The sequence below is a fragment of the Schistocerca serialis genome, chromosome 2 (genome assembly GCF_023864345.2).
Source record: "Schistocerca serialis cubense isolate TAMUIC-IGC-003099 chromosome 2, iqSchSeri2.2, whole genome shotgun sequence".
Classification (NCBI taxonomy): domain Eukaryota; kingdom Metazoa; phylum Arthropoda; class Insecta; order Orthoptera; family Acrididae; genus Schistocerca; species Schistocerca serialis.
Window position 1 is genome coordinate 623,922,579 of NC_064639.1, and position 22,036 is coordinate 623,944,614.

General features: G+C 38.8%; 1 protein-coding gene across 2 annotated transcripts in view; it reads left to right on the plus strand.

Moving 5' to 3' along the window:
- Positions 1 to 22,036, plus strand: part of LOC126457685 (tRNA N6-adenosine threonylcarbamoyltransferase, mitochondrial) — a 110,302-nt gene that overhangs the window by 25,556 nt on the left and 62,710 nt on the right. For both annotated transcript variants that reach the window (XM_050094190.1, XM_050094191.1), the window contains exon 2: positions 1,448 to 1,581. In XM_050094190.1, the coding sequence (XP_049950147.1) occupies positions 1,448 to 1,581 (134 nt within the window). The remainder of the gene's footprint in view (positions 1 to 1,447; positions 1,582 to 22,036) is intronic.

The following is a 22,036-nucleotide window of genomic DNA, read 5'->3' on the forward strand; positions in this document are numbered from 1 at the left end:
TCGGTGATTAATTATACCACTATTTGCTGATTTTTCTGTGATGACCTAAAAGTAAAGACTTATCAATTTCTTCATTAAAACTTTTCCAAATATTTTACTGTCATTGTGATGATGCAGTCACATACTTGGAAGAGTTTAAATGGAAATGATAACAGCTGCAAAAACCTACACTTGCAATTACTGATGTGTTATCTTAGTCTGCCAGGCACTACTGTGATGTTTCTGTAACTTACACGTAAAGATTGAGATTATTTTTTGGCAGCTAGTCCCAGCATGGAAACTCTAAAACATCTGAAGGAAACTATATAAAGGGTATAAAATAATGTATGTAATGTTTGGCTGTAAAATTGATAGTATATAATGTTGTTTTATTCACAAAATGGTTTACACATATCAGTCAGACAAACTAATGTATATGTCTAAGCTTTCCAACAGCACCAACAGTGGTATCCTTCTGTCTGCATTTGTTGTGTTCTTCCTCCTCCACAATGATAACTGAGATTGCAGTGAACACCAAAGGCACTGCCATAGTCATCCTTCTTTCCTTATTATCGTATAATCCATGAAATTAAACAGACTTCTGTACTGCCAGTGACTGATATTGCATCATCTTCCCAAACACCGTTACCATATCTTTTGGTAGACACATTTTATTTTTCATGGCTGATTAAAGTTTTATGGTAAATTTAAACTGTAACTTGGCAGCAGGTTGAATCTGGAAGTACAGGTATGCCAAATATGTGCCAACAACTGAATTATGTGAAAATGATTCATCATAATACAATTTGAGTTTCATTTCTTGTCTATGTTTTAAAATTATTGCAAAAAATTTGTAAAAAATAAAGCCTTTACATTCGAGTGTTGCAGACACATCAGATTATTTCAGCAATTTTTGTTTGCAATGGAAATATAAAATTGCAGTGACTGGGCTCATAAATACCACTAAAATTTATTTTATAATCCACCAATGTTAATGGTATAATTGATAAATTTTCTTTCATGACTCCAACTTCAATCATACCCCTCTCCCCATCCTAATCCACTGCTCCATGTCAATGTGTGATGCAGACAACTCTTCCTGTCTGTGGTCAGTATGAGCTCACTGGTACTATGTTTTTGTCCTGTGTGCCTGCCTGCCTCTCCATGCCAGCCAGCAGCTATGCTTTCCCAATCTTTCCTCCCTCTCCCTGTCTCCTTTCTCCACCCACCTGCTCCACTGCTCAATAACCCTTCACCCTAGTTGAGCTGTAATACTGGAGCAGTTTTATCAGTAGCCGTACAGCTCTACATGTATGTCTGATGAAGGCTGTTCTGAAAGCTAGCAACATTCTCAGTCTTGTTGATGTGCTTTGCAGCAACTCAGTGTCTTGACTGTTTGGTGAGTTGTTATTTTTATTTTTTCAGTTGTCATTATTTCTTTTTCTGATTTGACTGTTTTGTGTTTCAGTTTTGGTGGAATAATTCCACCAGTTGCAAAAAAGTTACATCAGGAGCACATTGAAAAAGTTGTTCAGGATGCTTTGAAAGCATCACATTTGAATATGGATGACATTGATGCTGTAGCAGCTACTGTTAAACCTGGTAATATGGCCTTGTCAGATGGAACACTGCTGTTATTGTTCTGTCATCCTGCTGTGAAACATTGGTATCTTATAACAAACTAATTCATGCATACATTAGTTTAAATAAATTGCCTGGTCCAGTGACAAATTCTTGCCTTTGTAGCTGTCAGATGAGTTCGTATTTCAAATACCTGTTAAGTATGAGTGGCTAAGAGTAGAAATGGCATGGAGCAACAGCAATGCCAAGATATTTTTATTAAAGAACAATCAGGGCAGTGATGGATTTGAATTTTATTTGTTGCAAAATAAATAAATAATTACTCAACAAATCATAATAGATATACAACTTCATAATAGAGTGCAAGCAAAATGTATTACCTGTCATGAAAGAAATAATTAATAATGAAACTGTCATTGTATGCCTTCAAGTGTGGCGTATTAAATTTTTTCAAACCTATATGATTTTAAGGTGAACTGAACTCAGAAAAGTATTATAGTTTGTCAAAACGTGTGTTGGTGTCAGATAATAGATTTGGTAGGAGCACATAAAGCAGGATAGTTAAAATTTATGGTTTTGTGCTGTAGCCGATAGGCACCAAAGTGAGAACTTGTGGTTACCAAATTTTTGTAGTATGGAGGAAGTGAGATTAAAGCAGTGATATTCACTATCCAGAAGAAATGGGAAATCACTGGGTCAAGGTGTTAATACGAGGGCTATTCAGAAAGTAGGGAACGTTTTGGCACACACAAAAAAAAAACTAAGTACAAGAAATACATTTTATTATATACATCTGAAAGAGCAACTGACATACTACTTTTACACATTGTCACCAAATACATAGCGGTGGACAAGCTTTGAAAGACCTTCATTGTAAAATTCTGCCGCCTGAGACTTGGGGTAGCCTAGCTTTTGAGCGACAATTTCAAACAACAAAGTCCGTGAAACTTCTGGAAAAGAAAGCGAAAGCTGTGTTACTGTGAAGCAACGGTTTTCATGAATCGTTTCATCAACTTTAACGACAAGATCGTCAGTCACAATGCTCGGGCATCCACTCTTCTCTTCGTCATGAACATTGGTTCGACCATTTTTAAAGCGAATGCACAATTTCCGGATGGAACGTGCACTCATTTCATTGTTTCCATACACTTCACACAGTTCACGATAAATTTCTATAGGTTTTAGGTTTTTTGCCAACAAAATCCGTATCACAGACTGCACCTTGCAACTGGCGGTGTTTTCGATTGCAGCGCACATTTCAAATTCGAATGTCGAAAAAACCAGATGCGCAGAGATGTTCCCGCTGTCACAGATGGATGCCAACTGAGCTGCCGAGCACGCACATACGAAAATATACACCATCGGCATTCGCCTAGAGGTGTCAGACAGAAATGTTCCCTACTTTCTGAATAGCCCTTATAGAATGGGTCCAGAACATTAATAAATTACATTTCATTGATGCTAACAGTAACTGAGAGTATGGATGTGACCATAGTGTGCATGAAAACACATGAACTCAGAATTCCATCTCATTTATAGGCTTAGTGGTTCTTGAGAAGATCTCCGTTCTTAGTGATTTTGTAGTGTTACAGTTTCATGCTAGGAGAAGAATATCAGAGTACCCTTCTGGAGAAGCTTATAATTTCATGGCAGTCAACAGAACTGCTTTTGCATAATATCACATAGAACCAGTGCGGTACCCCAGCTGAACATTCAAAAAGATCACAATGTACATCTACCAGGACAGTATTAGATTACCAAATATTGTGTGTTTACTGTGGTCTTCAGTATGAAGACTGGTTTGCTGCAGCTCTCTGTGCTACTTTATCCTGTGCAAGCCTCTTCATCTCCAAGTAACTACTGCATCCTACGTCCCTTGGAACCTGCTTACTGTATTCATCTCTTGGTCTCCATCTTCAATTTTTACCCCCCCCCCCCCCCCTCCCCTCTCCTTACACTTCCCTCCAGTACTACATTGGTGATCCCTTGATGTCTCAGAACATGTCCTATCAACTGATCCCTTCTTTTAGTCAAGTTGTGGTACAAATTTCTTTTCTCCCCAATTTTGTTTGGTATCTCATCGTTAGTTACATGATCTACCCACCTAATCATCAGTATTCTTCTGTAGCACCACATTTCAGAAACTTCTATTCTCTTCTTGCCTGAACTGTGTATCATTCATGTTTCACATCCATACTAAGCAACAATCCAGAGAAAGACCTTTAGGAAAGACTTCCTAACACTTGAATCTAGTTTTGGTGTTAACAAATTTCTCTTCTTCAGAAATGCTTTTCATGCCACTACCAGTCTACATTTTATATCCCCTCTACTTAAGCCATCATCAGCTCTTTTACTGCCCAAATAGCAAAACTCATGTACTACTTTTAGTGTCTCATTTCCTACTCTAATTCCATGAGCATCACCTCGTTTAATTCAGCTTCGAGGGGGGACCCAAAAAAAAACGGGAATTTCTTTCTAGAAAGCATATACTTTATTGTTTTCAAATACACCCTTAATCTCCTTTGAAGTACTCTCCATTAGCATTAATACACTTGTCCAAACATTCATTCCAGTGTCGAAGCACCTTTTAAATTCGTCCTCTTTGATACCTGTTAGCACTTTCATGACATTGCGTTTTACGTCCTCCACATCTGCAAAATGCTTCCCTCTCAAGTCTCTTTTCATCCTTGGGAATAGGAAGAAGTCCGAGGGTGCTAAATCCGGCGAATAGGGTGTGTGGGTCAATGTGGTAGTCTTCATTGAGGCCTAAAACTGGCGAACGCCGAGAGCCGTTTGTGCAGGAGCATTGTCGTGATGCAGGAACCACCCGCCAGAATCCCACAAAGCCGGACGTTTTTGTGACAAACTTCTCCGAAGCCGTTTCATAACCTCCATATAAAATTGTTGCTTTACTGTCTGGTTTTCAGGGACAAATTGAGAGTGTATGATCCCTTTGATGTCGAAAAAAAGAGAGAGAGAGAGAGAGAGAGAGAGAGAGAGAGAGAGAGAGAGAGAGAGAGAGAGAGAGAGAGAGAGAGATCAACATCATTTTCATATTTGATTTCACTTGTCAAGCTTTTTTTGGTTGAGGTGAGCCAGGAGACTTCCACTGTGATGACTGTTGTTTGCTTTCTGGATCATACCCATAGCACCATGACTCATCACCTGTAATGATTTTGTTGAAAAAATGTGGATCATCTTTGAACGTGTCCTTCATTTTGAGACAGCCTTGAACGCGATGATCCCTTTGATCTCAAGTAAGAAGCTTCGGCACGAATTTTGCTGCCACTCTTCGCATCCCCAAATCAATGGTCAAGATTCACTGAATTGAGCTCCAGGACAACCCAGACAAGTTCTTGAGGTGGTCGATTGTCCTGCGTCGATCTTCACTGATGAGATCATGGATTTTGTCAATGTTGTCTTCGCTTCGAGCAGTTGAAGGTCGACCGGAATGGGGCTGATCTTCAACCACCATTTCTCCCTTTTTAAACCAAGAAAACCATTCGTACACCTGCGTTTTACTAAGAGCATGGTCTGTGTAGGCTGTCTGAATCATCACAACAGTTTCTGCTGCGTTCTTGCCAAGCAAGAAACAGAACTTCACTGCCGCACGTTGTTCGTAAGAACTAGCCATTTCCTCGTGTCATGTCTGCACTATATGCACACTCAAAGAACTGACAAAGAAACCACATTTCTCACTGTCGGGTGACGCCGTGTGGCAGAATGACTCAGCAGAGCTCCTACTACAACCCTCTGGCGGCGCGACCTGCTACTAATAGTACACAATGTGCAGCATTACAATTCTGGTTAATTTTGCCCCCCCCCATACATCCCATTATCCTTGTTTTGTTTTGCTTTTGTTGATGGCCATCTTATATCTTTCTTTTTAAGACTTTGTACATCCTGTTCAGCTGCTCTTCCAAGTCCTTTGCTGTCTCTAACAGAATTACAGTGTCGTTGGCAAACCTCAAAGTTTTTATTTTTTTTCTCTGGACTTTAATCCCTACTCCAAATTTTTCTTTGATTTTCTTTACTGCTTGCTCAATGTACAGATTGAATAACATTGGGGATAGGCTACACCCTAGTCTCAGTCCATTCTAAACCACTGCTTCTCTTTCATGCCATAGGCTACAATCTAGTCTCAGTCCATTCTCAACCACTGCTTCCCTTTCATGCTGTAGGCTACAACCTAGTCTCAGGCCATCCTCAACCACTGTTCCCTTTCATGCCCCTTGGCTCTTATAACTTTTTTTACAAGTTTTATATAACCTTTCACTTTCCGTATTTCACCCCTGCTACCTGCAGAATTTCAAAGAGTATATTCAAGTCAACATTATCAAAAGCTTTCTCCTAACCTAAAAAAGTGATAAACATAAATTTGGCTTCCCATAATTGTCTTCTGCAATAAGTTGTAAGGCCAGTATTCTCTTTTGTGTTCCTACATTTCTCTGGAAGCCAAAGTGTTCTGTCCTGAGGTTGGCCTCGACCAGTTTTTTCATTCTTCTGTAAATAATTACTTTAAGTATTTTGCACACGTGACTTATTAAACTGATAGTTCAATCAGCACCTGTTTTCTTTGGAATTAGAATTATTCCTTTCTTCTTGAAGTCAGAGGGAATTTCACATATATCATACATCTTGAATACCAGGTGGAATAGTTTTATTATTGCTGTCTCTCCCAGGGATGTCAATAGCTCTGAGGCAATGTCATACATTCTGGGATGGGCTTGTTCTAATTAAGTGTTTCAGCACTCTGTCAAATTCTCCTACACAGTATCATACCTCCTGTCACATCGTCATCTATGACCTCTTCTCTTTCTATAACAATGTCTGCCGGTACATTTTCCTTGTATAACTCTTTTGTATACACCTTCCACCTTTTCGCTTATTTGGTTAGTACTGGTTTTTCAACTGAGCTCTTGATATTCACACAGCTGTTTTTCTTGTCTCCAAATATCTTTTCAGATTTCCCGTAGGCATTATCCATTTTTCCCTTGTTCTATATTCATCTACATTCTTACATTTGTTGTTTAGCCATTCCTGCTTGGTAATGTTGCTTTTCCTGTTGCAATGTTGCAAGTGGTTAGCACTGTAGCAGAGAGCGAGTACAAAACCTGTTAAATGGTTTGTCTGCACAGGGGTTTCAATGCACACCATTGCTTTATGCCCTTACATAAATGATTATAAAGATGGCCTATGAGGTCAGTCAGTGAAATACAGATATATAATAGTAAATGGAGCAACAAAATCAAGAATTACAGATATTAATGTAAGCTTAGCACAGTTAGATTTATATCATAGCGTAATTCTTAGAAACTTGCTTAACTATGAATGATGGTCATACACGCAATGGTCCAATCGAATCTGTAAATAATTTTAGCACAGCATTGGCAGACAATAAATAGTTCACTACATCACAGTCACTGTTATTACACTGTGTTCACAGCTCACAACTTTATAAACCAAAGACTAGGTTCTGAAAAATCCTGTAGGCCTGATCCTGCCTCGGAATCAAAACACATGTGTGATCCCAGGCTGTTCTAGCCCACCTTACCTGCACAGCTCCCAGCACAGGAAAGACAACGATCTCTGCCGTGTGTGTCTGTCCTGCATTTTGTTATGTGACACACTGCCCCAGTCAAATTAACATCCATGTACCAGACTATCATCTGTTTACAAACAATTTTCACAATTTACAAATACTTAAACCAGATACATTACACAGTTCTGTACACACTTATGCTATCATATACTATTATATTTTCTCAGTACAATTATTTTTATTTTAATATAGTGCACAAACTATAACAACAATTCAGAATGAGATTTTCACTCTGCAGCGGAGTGTGCGCTGATATGAAACTTCCTGGCAGATTAAAACTGTGTGCCGGACCGAGACTGTTGTTTCATAACAGCAATTGCTTATCAAAACAATTACTTAAATGTTTCTTTCCCATTTTGCATTAAGTTATTCAAATCCTTCTACAAGTATTAATACATAAAATAATTAATAAATGAACATAGAAAATGAAATATCAGTACGAGTTACCCATGCAAAGGCTGATAGCTTTACGTACTTGTGGATGACTCCATTTTAGATGCACAGTTTCACCCGTTATGTTACATACCCCCACTTCATGAAGACATTACCTCTGTAATGGCTACATGAAGTAGCACCAAGACTTCCACAGCCATACAACTACTGTATATATAAGTAATGAACAAATGTGAGTTCAAATAAACTGTGCCAAAATCTGAGTAGGATCTTCACATGGCAAAATTTTTATCATCAAAATAAGAGATGTGTAAGCAACTATACATCTAAACTGTAAGTGATCTTACTTTCTAAACACATATATAAATTTCAGTGATTTGTTTGTATGTGCATCAATCAAATCAGTTTAAATGGAATTGCCCATCTTCAGTCCTCTGTGTCATTACATATCACTTCACTTGTTATGCCCTCACTGCTGTCTTCCACTTGCTGCCGTAGCAAGGACCTCCCCCTTGAGTCCTAGATCCATCAGTGCATCAGCAGACCATATCTCTTGCATTAAAGTGCAGCCACTAGTGCATTCTACTCCTTGTCAGCCAAACCAAATCCTGACAAATGTCAAACAAATGACCAAAATCAAAAGTTGCTGTAAATGTGTTCCCATGGCTTCCCAGCAATCAGGCTATTGAAAGCCTCTCTGGTTTACCATGTGTTCACTGCATCAGTTTACAAGTGAAAGACCTTGAAGCATGGAACAAAGTGCACAAACAAACTTTTAACAAATGCAAACTCCTTATGACTCAATCTCAGAACCTAATCACACCCACAGACTTCATAATTCGTGAACATTTTACTCAAACAGGTAAATTATGTGCTATTTCACACAGCAAACAGTAAGTACCAGTTTATTGCAACTAATTTCTAATTATAATTATATCACTATTTTTTCAAATTTTAATTATAATTATATCACTATTTTCTCAAATTACTGATATTTTCCCTTGCTAAGTCATTATTTATTTAATTTTGGCTGTTTCACGACTGGCACTACCCCCATGTATGTGCCACAAGGTCTGGGTACAACTTTCCTTGCCATATTAAGAAACAACCTATTATGTTCCTCCCCCCTCCCTCCTCCGCTCTGCCCCAATGCTTTCTTCCTACACCCCAATATCATTCCTGGCAGTTACTGAACAAACCCCCAAAATAATTATATTTACCCAACACAGACCATAATTCCTTCAAAATTTCTTACAAATATACAAACAACAATAATTCAATATACATAATAATCTCCCAATATGCTTAACTGATTACGTGTGTGCAACTAATATACTGGAACACAAATTTCTCCATTTATCACTACCATATCACTTGTCAACATATAGTCTCAACTCAGTCATATTCCAGAGAATAAGTGGTTTCTTTCTATTAGGGTAGACTAGCCTGTATGCATTGGAGTGTGGACACTCGACAATCTCAAATGGCCCGTGATAAAGTTCAAACAATTTTTTTATTTCACCATCAATGTTGCTTGATTTTTCTTTAGTCCTGACTAGAACTTTGTCCCTGAATTTTGAATGTGGTCATCTTGTGTTTCCCATAGTGCCGCCTCTTTCTTTCCATGCCTTTCTTAGCCATCTGCTGCAAAATCAATGCATGTCTCTCTTTCATTATGTTGCCCTGAGGAAATTCCACATTTTCAGCTGTGAGATTTGCTGGCCTGTTACCCATCATGACTTCGTAGGTATAGAAACCAGTGGAGCAACTCTTCCCTATATTTGTGAGGTCCTCAAATACAGGAACATATCCAGCACAACCACTGTGCCTTTTGCTTCAGTATGTTCTTCATAGTCTACCTAGTTCTCACATGTACCCCACGGCAGGATCACTTGTCAGGTTGTAAAGTGAGATCCTCGTATGTGTTGCACCCACTCTCTCTATGAATTTATCAAACATCCCTAAAACAAATTGTGCTCCATTATCTGAAAGAATTTTCTCTGGTGATTTTATTTGTAGTATATAGTCCTTCTATAACTTATTGATGATATTTTTACTTGTGTCTCTTTTTAGTAGATAAAGATTTACATATTCTGAGAATACATCCACAGATACCAACACGTATTGTACACCACCTCAACCTGTGGGCAGTGGGCCGAAAAAGTTGATAGCAAGCAGCTCTCCTGTTTTACTGGGCAAGAGTCTTGCATTTCATCCTGTACTGCCACAACATTATGTTTCACATGCTGACATCTTTCACAGCTAGCCAACTGCCTTCTGACTCTTTTTGCCATATTATTGAAATATATAAACTCCTGTATAATTTCTGTACAGTTCTGGGCTCTGTAATGTCCATGACTGTGATGGATATAGTCTATCAACGTATCAACCTGCTCATCAGGGAAAAACAACTTTCAATTTTCCTTATCTTGCTTTTTACACCTAAATAAAACTCCCCTACAAAACTTGTAATATCTTCCCATTGTCTCATACCCTTTACATTCTAAATTCACTTAGTGAATTTCAGGCTTTGGCTCCTGTTTTGGAGTTGCCCTCCAAATAGATCCTAAATTTCTGAAACCCGAACACCAAAGCCAAGAATTCCTTTTTCAAGATCCCATACATGTGTTCATGTTTTAAAAATATCCAGAGAGCGAATGCTATTGTCCTCTGTGCCACTGCCCCATCTTGTTGTGAAATAGCACAGATTCCACACCAGAGTCTGAGCTGTCATAGGCAGTGCGAAAGGGAGCGACATGTCTGGGTAATATAATATTTTGCTATTACAACGGCTTTTCTTTATTGCAGCAAACTCCTCATCACAGTCAAGTATCCAGTTCTACGAAACATTTTTCTTTGATACTTTACACAGATTTGGAGTGTTCATATTATAGTTCCCAATGAAATTACACAGCCCCATGAAAAAATTTAACTGTTTTTTGTTCTTGGGCCTCGTACACTCCACAGTGGCGTTAGTCCTGTCCCTGTTAGGCAGTAATCCTTCAGCTGTTTACTGATGGCCCAGAAAAGTTAATTCTGCCTGCATAAATTCACATTTACTAAGTTTGAGTGTCATTCCCCCATTCTGTAATGCTCTCATCACCACTTCTAACAACAGACAGTGTTCGTGACATGTACTGTTAGTGGTCAGTATATCATCCACATACACTGTATGCCTTATAATCAATTCACTTCCAAATATATGATTTAATGCTTAGTAAAATCAGCAGCTGATATGGACAGACCAAATGGAAGGACCCGAAACAGGAACCAGAAAAGCTGTATATTTTCTGCTTTCTTTGGCAAGTGGCACGTGCCAGAACTCATAGCTCAGATCCACACTTGACATTACCATTATGTTATTGAATTTTAGCAACAGATCATTCATATTTTGTGGTTGGTCTTTTTCTCTAACATTTTATTTAATCTCCTTGCATCTGACATTATCTGTACACTTCCACCCTTCTTCCTACCACTGCAACTAGATTACTGTATTCATTCTTTCCCTGTCATAATACTTTCCATTCCAACATTTTTTGAATCCTCTCTCTTACTGCCGCTTTGTCCCTAACTGCAGTAAGGAAAGGCCTTACCGTAATGATACTATGAGATGTCATCTTCAGTGAATACTCAAAATTCACTACCTCTCCTGGATAATCTGTAAACATTCTCTGATATTTATGCAAAAGTTCGTCCAGTTGAAGCCTTCTCTCTTCTGGTGAGTTATGCTTTCATTTTCCTTCTGCAAATGTGTCATCACTTTAACTCCCTATATTTCATCTTTAAACTTTATTATTTTTCTGTACCCACCAGCATTAAAATCCAAAATGCTGTCCTACACCTCAATATTATACTTATATTTATACAGAAAATCCATGCCGAGAATGTTGATTGACAATCCTGAAATAAAACAACACACACTAAAACAATAATTTTCCTTTCTGATGGGCTTACAGCATGCCCCAGTTGCAGTCTTGATCTTTATCCACTTACAGTTAGCTCTACTAGAGCCGTACTTCTTATTCATTGCCAAAAGGATTCAGACACAGTTGATATATTTGAGCCAGTATCCTGCAGTGCTTCAGTTTCAACATTCCCCACAATTACCTTAACAACAGGTTGCACCTTCTGCACCTTTTTTACTTTTAACTCAGTTTCCTTCATCAAATCAGCCTCAATTTCCTCCCTGTTCTCTTTATCCATCATATATGCATCCCAACACCTGTTCCCATATTCAATCTCCATTTCGCCTTTAAATAAGTCATCAAATATTTCACTTGCATTCTCATCATCCAATTCCTATACCTTTCTAGCTACTTTTCATTTCAACTCCTTCTATTCCCCTGGCACCATCTTCTGATGAACCTTTGCATATGGCACCAATCACTTATCGAGCAAGGTGGTGCAGTGGTTAGACACTGGACTCGCATTCGGGAGGACGACGGTTCAATCCTGCATCTGGCCATCCTGATTTAGGTTTTCCATGATTTCCCTAAATCGCTCCAGGCCAATGCCAGGATGGTTCCTTTGAAAGGGCATGGCTGACTTACCTCCTCATCCTTCCCTAATCCAATGAGACCAATGACCTCACTGTCTAGTCTCCTTCCCCAAAACAATCCAACCAATCGCTTATATTATACTCATGCTCCTCCTTCCCCTTCCATTCATTGTTAAGATCCCTACTTAGAACCACATGACTTCCATCTTCCCTGTATACAAGTGTTTTCACGTCATTTACTAAGCAGATCTTATCACACCTAATATCTGCCTCACCACCTCTCTCCTCCTCCAGTTAATTATTAATGCAACTGATATCACCTTGTACTACCTTCGGTGCCAGCACATTTACATCTTTCACACTTACTAGACCATTGCCATATACATCATCTGCCCCTTTTGTGATAAACTCATTAACAGTATTCAAAGAACTATTGGAATCTACTCCACCAACACTGTCAGTAATACTTTTACTTATTAGATTTCTAACAGGCTCATCTCCAATTTCCAGTCCCATGTATCTTCCAGTGTGGACAAACCAATGCTATTCTCATACCCTCTATGCTCCACCATCTCATCTCTATCAAATAACTGCCTTATGTAATACAGTTCACTATCACTCACATCACTGATACCTCTCCCCTTTTTAAATTTATTTTCCTATTCAGTTTCATAAAAGATCCTCACCTATCCATATTGCCCTGCACTGCATCCATACGGCATATGGCCAACTCCCTACTTTCCCGCTCATTATGTTTATTATATGCTTCTCTGGTCCTATTTACAGTATAGGCTCCAGCCCCCCTGCGGACCTTAAGTGAGGCTCTGTCTAGTTTTCCATTCACCTCCTTTGAAATTCTGCTCCTTGTGGTCCCCTTTGCCTGTGTTTATTTTCATTTCTTCCAGGTGTATAGTTCAAGGTTTCTTTCTTCTCTCTCCCGCCTGTTTCTCCAGTCCCAGTCATTGTCACTCTGCTCATTCCTAGTACTTGACCACCAGTTCACATTGTCATTGAAGTTATTTCCATAATTGTTGCTCTTATTCTGATTTCTGCTACTTTCCTTGTGTTATACCAATTTTGGTTTATAACACAGTGCTCTGTCTGTGTCCTCAACAAAATTCAAAAACTCTTCCACTGAATCAGTAGGGCTGTGTATTAGATCCCATTGCAAGTTTTCTGGCAGCCTTCTTTTTAATGTTGATATTTCTGTTAATGTTTGCTGAGCGCTTTTGGCAAGCGAAGTGCACTCATGCGTTGTAAGGCAAACTGAGCAGCTAGCTACTTGATAGAGAAGTAGCGGCTCTGGTCTCATAAACTGACATATGGCCAGGAGAGCAGTGTGCTGACCACATGCCCCTCCATATCTGTATCCAGTGACGCCTGTGGGCTGAGGATGACACGGCGTCCAGTCGGTACCATTGGGCCATCCAGGGCCTGTTCATATGGAGTTTAGTTTTATTTCTGTTAGTTCCCCTAATGGCCTATCTAAATGTATTATTTTGCAGAGTTTCCTCACACAGACTTCTCTCATAGTTTCTCTACCACTTCTGTAATTTGGCCCATTTAAAAAAAAAAAACATTTTGCTACTTTTATTGCTTGGTATGCCCCCAGTATTTATGCAAGAACATTGCTTCAAATTTCTTGTAGTCTACAAATTCCTCAGCAAGTTGTTTAACCCAAGTCTGAGCTGGTCCCTCCAGCCGTCTCTTTACAAACTTTGCTTTCGGCTCCTCATTCATGCCTATTATAAAGCTATCTTTGCATGTAACCAAGAAATCTACTGCATAGTAACTATTTTCACCAGTGGATGGCTTGATATTACTACCAATTGCCATGGGACACTCTATCAACATACCTGCCCACCCAGCTGCTACATTACTTATGGTTTTCTCCAAATTGTCTATCTTTCCTTGAATAATTTCCACTTCCCCTTTTAACTTTTCATTGCTGATTTTTATTACTGATTCTAGTTCAGCATTTGTCTGGAGTTCATATTGCTTACACTTCTCCTCCTGTGCCTCAGTTCACCCCTCAAGTTCAGATACTACAGTCTCTAGTTCCCAGCTCCTTTTCTATTTTGTCTATTTGTTTGATGACCTCTTCATTGTTTTTCATGAGTTTCTAGTTTATTTTCAAGTTTCACAAACCTGCTCTCCAACAGCTCAAACTTTTGATTTATTGCATTTATTTTATCTCCAAGTTCAGTTTTTAAACCACCAATTTCAGATTGTATACTTCCAAATTAGTTCAGATTCTACATTTTCCAATTTTGAATCTAAACTTTCAACTAATTTCTCATTCAATGCGTTCAATAACTGAGTGAGTCCACATCCTGGTACCCAACCACACTCCTTTAGGATACTAGGGCTCCTACAATCACTCCTAATATCCTTTGATCTGCATTCACTTGAAAGTTTCTGCATCTCATCAGCATACCTGATGACTAACAACACAAGTTATATAATGGAACTGATGCTTGTACTTAACTTGTGTCTGCTGCACTATCGACTGTTACTGTGACGTGTTGAACGGGCGCTGGCATGGTGCAGAGACTCAGGCCATGGCATAGCTTGGCTGCCGTGTGGGTTTGTGTGTGGGCTGGGGAAAGGCATGGAGATGGCGTGGAGACAAAAAATGGAGACACTCACCAGCCCCGGTATGGTCAATGGTGTCTCTGCATCTGCCACATGGGCAGGTAGTAGCATGAACACGGCAGACCTATGAAATTCACGTGAACCAATGGTGTCTCAAATTCTTGAAAGCATGTCGCACGAGATATTGCGGCACGAACTGGGTTCATGGTGCAAAGTCTCTTAAGCTGCCGCCCATTGTTCCAATAATATTCATATATACACAATGATTGCACTGCCATACCATTACTGTTATGCACTGTGTATAGCTGTGAGCCCCCACACTAACTGTTCACTGACCTATACATTTAGTGAGACACTCGATCCAGAAATATTTGTGAAGTGGAAAGGAAACAGTCCAACCCCAGACGAGCCCTCAATTGCAACATTACCAACGGTTAGCAGTAACCACTGCTGCTTTCAGTCCAGTAGAGGGCGAGTGCACAACCAGTTAAATGGCTTGTCTGCACAGGGGTTTTGTCTCATCTTCAAATATCTCTTCAATTTTCCTATAGGCATTATTCATCTTTCCCCTAGTTATATATGCATCTACGTCCTTACATTTGTCGTCTAGCCATTCCTGGTTAGCAATTTTGATTTTCCTGTCACTCTAATTTTTTAGTCATTTTCATTCCCTTTTTCCTGTTTCATTTGTTGCATTTTTATATTTTCTCCTTTCATCAGTTAAATTTAGAGTCTTCTGTGATATCCAAGGATTTTTACAAGGCCTTACTATTTGAACCTATGCTGCATTCACTATTTCATGCCTTAAAGGTATCCATTTATCTACTACTTTATTTCTTCCCCCTGTTCTAGTCAGTTGTTGCCTAATGCTCCCTGTGAAACTCTCAACAGCTTCTGGTTCTTTCAACTCTTCAGGTCCCATCTCCTGATTTTCCTACCTCTTTGCAATTTCTTCAATTTTCATCTTCAGTTCATAACCAATGAACTGTGATCAGAGTCCACATCTGGCCCTGGAAATGTCTCGCGGTTCAAAATCTGGTTCCAGAACCTCTGTCACCAATTATATAATCAATCTGAAATCTCCCGATGTCTCTTCCACATATACAATCTTCTTATATGATTTTTAAACCAAGATTTTTGAGTGATCAGTTGTCTGACTGGTTTGATACAGTCTGCCATGAATTTATTTCTTGTGCCAACCTTTTCACCTCAGATTAGCAGTTGCAACCTACACCCTCAATTATTTGCTGGATGTATTCCAACCTCTGTCTCCTTCTATAGTTTTTACCCTCTACAGCTCCCTCTAATACCATGGGAGTTGTTCACTGATGTCTTAACAGATGTCATATTTTCCTATCCCTTCTTCTTGTCAGTGTTTTCCACATATTCTTTTCCTCACTGATTCTGCGGAGAATCTTGTCATTCGTTACCTTATCAGTCCATCTTATTTTCAACATTCTTCCATAGCACCACACCTCAAATGCTTTGATTCTTTTCAGTTCCAGTTTTACCACAGTCCATGATTCCCTACCATACAATGCTGTGCTCCAGACGTAAGTTCTCAGAAATGTATTCCTCAAATTAAGTCCTATGTTTGATACTAGTAGAAATGCCCTTTTTGCCAGTGCTAGTCTGCTTTTTATGTCCTCCTTGCTTCATCTGTTGTGGGTTATTTTGCCACCTAGGTAGCAGAATTCCTTAACTTTGTCTACCTCATGATCCCCGATTCTGATGTTAAGTATCTTACTGTACTTATTTCTGCTACTTATCATTACTTTTGTCTTTCTTCACTTTACTGTCAGTCCATATTCCGTACTTATTAGACTGTTTGTTCCATTCAACAGGTCTTGCAATATTCTTCACTTTCATTGATGATGGCAATGTCATCAATGATTTTTTATCATTGGTACCCTTCACTTTGAATTTTTGTCGCACTCCTGAACCATTCTTTTAGTTGTATCATTCTACTTCAATGTATTGATTGAACAGCAGTATCAAAAGGATACACCCATGCCTGGCACCCTTTTTAATCTGAACATTTCATTCGTGGTCTTCCAGTCTTATTGTTCCTCTTGGTTGTGGTACATGTTTTATGCATCTTTCCCTTACCTCTATTTTTCGAACATCTTGCATCATTTGATGTTGTTGAATGCTTTTTCCAGGTTGACAAATCCTATGAACATGTCATGATTTTTCTTAAGTCTGCTTCCATTAGCAACTGCAATTTCAAAACTGCATCTCTGGTGCCTTTGCTTTCCTAAAGTCATGCTGATTGTCATCTAAATGATCTTCAGTTACCTTTTCCAGTCTTAAGTGTATTATTGTTGTCAACAACTTGGAAGCATGATCTGTTAAGCTGATTGGGCGATAATTCTTGCACTTTTCAGCTCGTGCTACCTTTATAATTATGTGGATGACATTTCTCTGAAAGTCTGATGTTATTCACAATATACATAAATGACCTTGTGGATAACATTGGAAGTTCATTGAGGCTTTTTGCGGATGATGCTGTGGTATATCGAGAGGTTGTGACAATGGAAAATTGTTCTGAAATGCAGGAGGATCTGCAATGAATTGATGCATGGTGCAGGGAATGGCAACTGAATCTCAATGTAGACAAGTGTAATGTGCTGTGAATACATAGAAAGAAAGATCCTTTATCATTTAGCTACAGTATAGCAGGTCAGCAACTGGAAGCAGTTAATTCCATAAATTATCTCGGAGTAGGCATTAGGAGTGATTAAAAATGTAATGATCATATAAAGTTTATCATCGGTAAAGCAGATGCCAGACAGATTCATTGAAAGAATCCTAAGGAAATGCAATCCGAAAACAAAGGAAGTAGGTTACAGTACACTTGTTGCTTGAATATTGCTCACCAGTGTGGGATCCATACCAGATGGGGTTGATAGAAGAGAGAGAGAGAAGATCCAACGGAGAGCAGCGCACTTCGTTACAGGATCATTTAATAATCGTAAAAGTGTTACGGTGATGATAGATAAACTCCAGTGGAAGACTTTGCAGGTGAGACGCTCAGTAGCTCGGTACAGGCTTTTGTTGAAGTTTCGAGAACATACCTTCACCGAGGAGTGAAGCAGTATATTGCTCCCTCCTATGTATATCTCGCGAAGAGACCATGAGGATAAAATCAGAGAGATTAGAGCCCAGATAGAGGCATACCAACAATCTTTCTTTCCACGAACAATATGAGACTGGAATAGAAGGGAGAACCGATACAGGTACTCAAGGTACCCTCCACCACACACCGTCAGGTGGCTTGCGGAGTATGGATGTAGATGTAGATGTAGATATATTACAAGTCTCATACATTCTACACACCAACTTAAATATTCATTTTGTTGCCACTTCCCCAGTGATTTTAGAAATTCCAGTGGGATGTTATCCATCTCTTCTGGCTTACTTGCTCTTAAGTTGTCCAAAACTCTTTTAAATTTTGATTCTGATAATGGATCACTTATCTATTTTCCATCAACTCTTGGTTCATCTTCTACCATGTCGTCGGCCAAATCTTCCCCCACATAGAGTCCTTCAGTGTATTCTTTCCACCTGTCTGCTCTCTACTCAGCATTTAACAGTGGAATTCCCATTGCACTCTTAATGTTACTCGCCTTGCTTTTAATTTCACAAAAAATTGTTCTCACTGTTCTGCACGCTGAGTCAGTCCCCCTTTTTTTGTAAGTGACTTGTATTTTTGTATTCCTGAATTTCCCTGTATATTTTTGTACTTCCTTCTTTCATCAATCAACGGACGTATTTCTTCTGTTACCCATAGTTCCTTCTCAGTTACCTTCCTTGTTCATAGGTTTTCCTTTCCAACTTCTGTGATTGCCGTTTTAGAGCTTTTCATTCCTCTTCAACTGAACTGCCTGCTGACCCATCTGTTACTGCAGTGACTAGAACCTCAGAGAACTTCAACTCTTTGTTACTTAGTACTTCCATATACAATTTTTTAGCGCATTAATTTCCGCGACTAGTCTTTTAAACTTCACACTACTCTTCATCATTACTAAATTGTGATCTGACTCTATATCTGCTCCTGGGTACTACTTATAATCTGATAGATGATTGCAGAATCTCTGTCTGACCATGACGTAAGCTGGAATCTTCCCATATCTCCCACCCTTTTCCAAATATATCTCCTTCTATTGTGATTCTTGACCAGAGTATTCTCTATTACTAGCTGAAATTTATTGCAGAACTAAATTAGTCTTTCTCCTCTCTCAGTCCTACTACGAAGCCCATATTCTCCTGTAACCCTTTCTTCTACTCCTTCCCCTACAACCACATTCCAATCCCCCCATGACTATTAGATTTTAATCTCACATTATGTACTGTATTACCCATTCAATATCCTCATGTACTTTCTCTTCATCTTCTGTTTGTGACATACCTGAACTGTCACTGTTGGCATTGCTTTGCTGTCAACAATAGCTGTTACCCACTATTATAGAAGTGGTAAAAGTAGATAAAGAGTCATCATATGTGTCAGAAGAAAGTAAATTTCAAGCCCACTAACATTAATGAACACTGGATGAAACATCCCTCGCTTGTAGTACTGTAACACTGGAATTTTACTTTGTCACCCAACCCTTTCACAGAATATATTTAAAATCTCAACAGTTTCATTTAGGTTTGATAAAAATATTTAGAGACTTATGTGCAGAGACACTGAATGCACCTTTGAGGATACTTAAATTGCTAATGTCCACCTTTTCTTTACTTTGTGTAGTATTTTCAAGTGACGGTAGAGAAATCCATTAAAAAAACCACCAGCAGCTTGTTCTTACGCCCGTGTGTCTTCAATGACTTACACATCTTACAAATAAAGCTTTAATAAGCAATTTTGTATTGCAGTGTCTGGTAAATGAGTTGTCATTGCTGTGTTAAGGACTGTTCATTCAATTGAAAGGCATTACCTGATGATGTAATGGTGGTGGTGAAAGTAAATAATTTTTTAAGAGGTTGTTAATTTAGCTAACTGTGGTATTGGTAGTAATGTGCGATGTGGTTTATGATGAAAGTGCTATTCACAAAATGGAAACCTCTGTTCACAGATATAGAAAATGTTTTTTAAAAGTTTGTGAGAGAAATGTAGTTTTTTATTTTATTGAGTAGCTTTTGCTATACATATAAGGATTGGATCCAAGTACACATTTGCTTTGACAATTTTACAAAATAACAATCACATACAATAATTAATTATCACATGTATATCATTTTTAAATACAGTAACACCATAAATAATTACACATTTTCGTTCTACTGTACACTCTGTCTGTATAAAGTTCAGTACTGAAATATGGTTTCCCGGCTGATACACAAAGTTGAAATATGCTCACCATTTTTTTATTTACTTAAATTTGGCATATTTCGTGACAGTACCTTTTCCGTTAGATGTTTACAAGGCGATATTGGTCTTGGCTTCAGTTGTCTAATGGAAGTATGATTCCACAATGCATCTTTGTCGGCTGCAGAAATGACCTGGTTCAATGTGTTTGCCTCATTTTTGGTGCTTCAAATACCATTTCTTCGAATGTAGTTTCTTCTTAAAGTTTATAAAAAAAAATAGTAACATAATTCAAAATTATTTATGACGGCAACCTGCACATTGTTCTACCGTCAACACACACCAAGAGTTAACTGCTGACTGACTATAGTCAAAGACGACTCCAGTGTCAAAGACATTTTACACAACACACAAGCTTCCACTTGTAATCAGTCTCTTTGCTATTCTTCGACACATTTACTAATAGTAATCAATATGCTTTCACTCTCAAAAATATAAGTAAATTAACATATAATAAGGCAAATTATAATAAAAAATTCTGACAAAAAATATAAGAAAACATTTACAGTTTGGTATTGACAAATCCGGTAGAAAAATAACACATCTCCCAGATCCGTTACAGTACCAACATGCCATACTTAAGTACACATTTTGAGCCTTCTGTCATTCTGCTGATGCACATTTTAATTCTATTAGACATTTAGTTATTTCCAGTTTTTTGCAATTAGTACGAATTCAATGACAATACGAATTATTTAGGAATATAGGAGACAACCCACAGAAAGGCAGAAGCGCTGCATCATTGATAGGTACACAACAGAAGGTATAGAGCTTTGCTAGCTTTTGGCATGAGATTACTTTTTCTATCCTGTAGGAATGAAAATGAGCGTACGGCATTGTGGGCCGGGAGTCCCCCCATTCGGGGAAGTTTGGCCGCTGAGGGGAAGTACTTATTGCATTCAGTGCCAGATTGGGCGACTTGAATGTTGAAGATGGGGATGAAATGAAGATGAGGACAACACAACACCCAGTCCCTGAGCAGAGAAAATCTCCTGCCCCGGCCGGGAATCGAACCCAGGCCCCTTGGGTTGGCATTCTGCTGCGCTGGCCACCCAGCTAATGGGAGCGGACTATCTTGTAGGAAAGCGCGCACACACACACACACACACACACACACACACACACACACACACACACACACTCGCTCACTCACTCTCAATCACAAAGTATTGGGTGGGGAGGTTGAGGGACAATGAGTTACTTTAGGTTTAGGCCAAGGAGGTTATGGGAGTGAAGGATGGGTGCTGTAAGGATAGCTCCTATCTGCACACCTCAGAAAAGCTGGTGGTGGTGGGGAGGATCCAGATGGCATGGATTGTTTTTCCTACAAACTTGTGTGTTTGTGTGTGTTTTTTTCCTACAAGATTGTGTGTTTGTTGCATGTTTTTCCTACTACCTTGTGTGTTTGTGTGCTTGTGTTTCCCACACGCTTGGAAACGGAATCTCATTCCAAAAATTAGCAAAACTCTGTACCTTTTGTTCGTGTACTTATTAATGATGCAGTGCTTCTGCCTTTTGGTGAGTCATCTCCTTTATTCCTAAATAATTTGTAATTCTCAATCAGAACTTCCCATATGTCAATACAAAGGAATTTCTACAAAGATTAGTGTTATTTTTGTTTGCATTTTTCTTTCAGACTGATGTTGGAAGTATGAAGCAGTAAATAGTGGAGCAATTTTATTCCATATAAGCAGTATTTCTTTGACATTTAGCTGTGTTATGTTGAGGAACACTTAACTTTCTATGGTTTCTGGTAGCATGAATATGTGTGTCTTCATTTTTAATGGATTTGTTCTTATTTTCCCATGTGAAAAGTAGTATTTTGTATACACATATATTGCAGAAGGTCAGAATACAAGTTTTTTGAATAGCAGGTTATAACTGTCTGACTATCTGCTCTTCTTGCACTAGCCATCAAGCTGACACTTTTTGCAGTTTGAAGATTTTAATTGCATCCTTCAGCTGACCTCATATTTCTGTGCCATAGGCCATAAGACCCCCCATGAACTATGGACCAAGC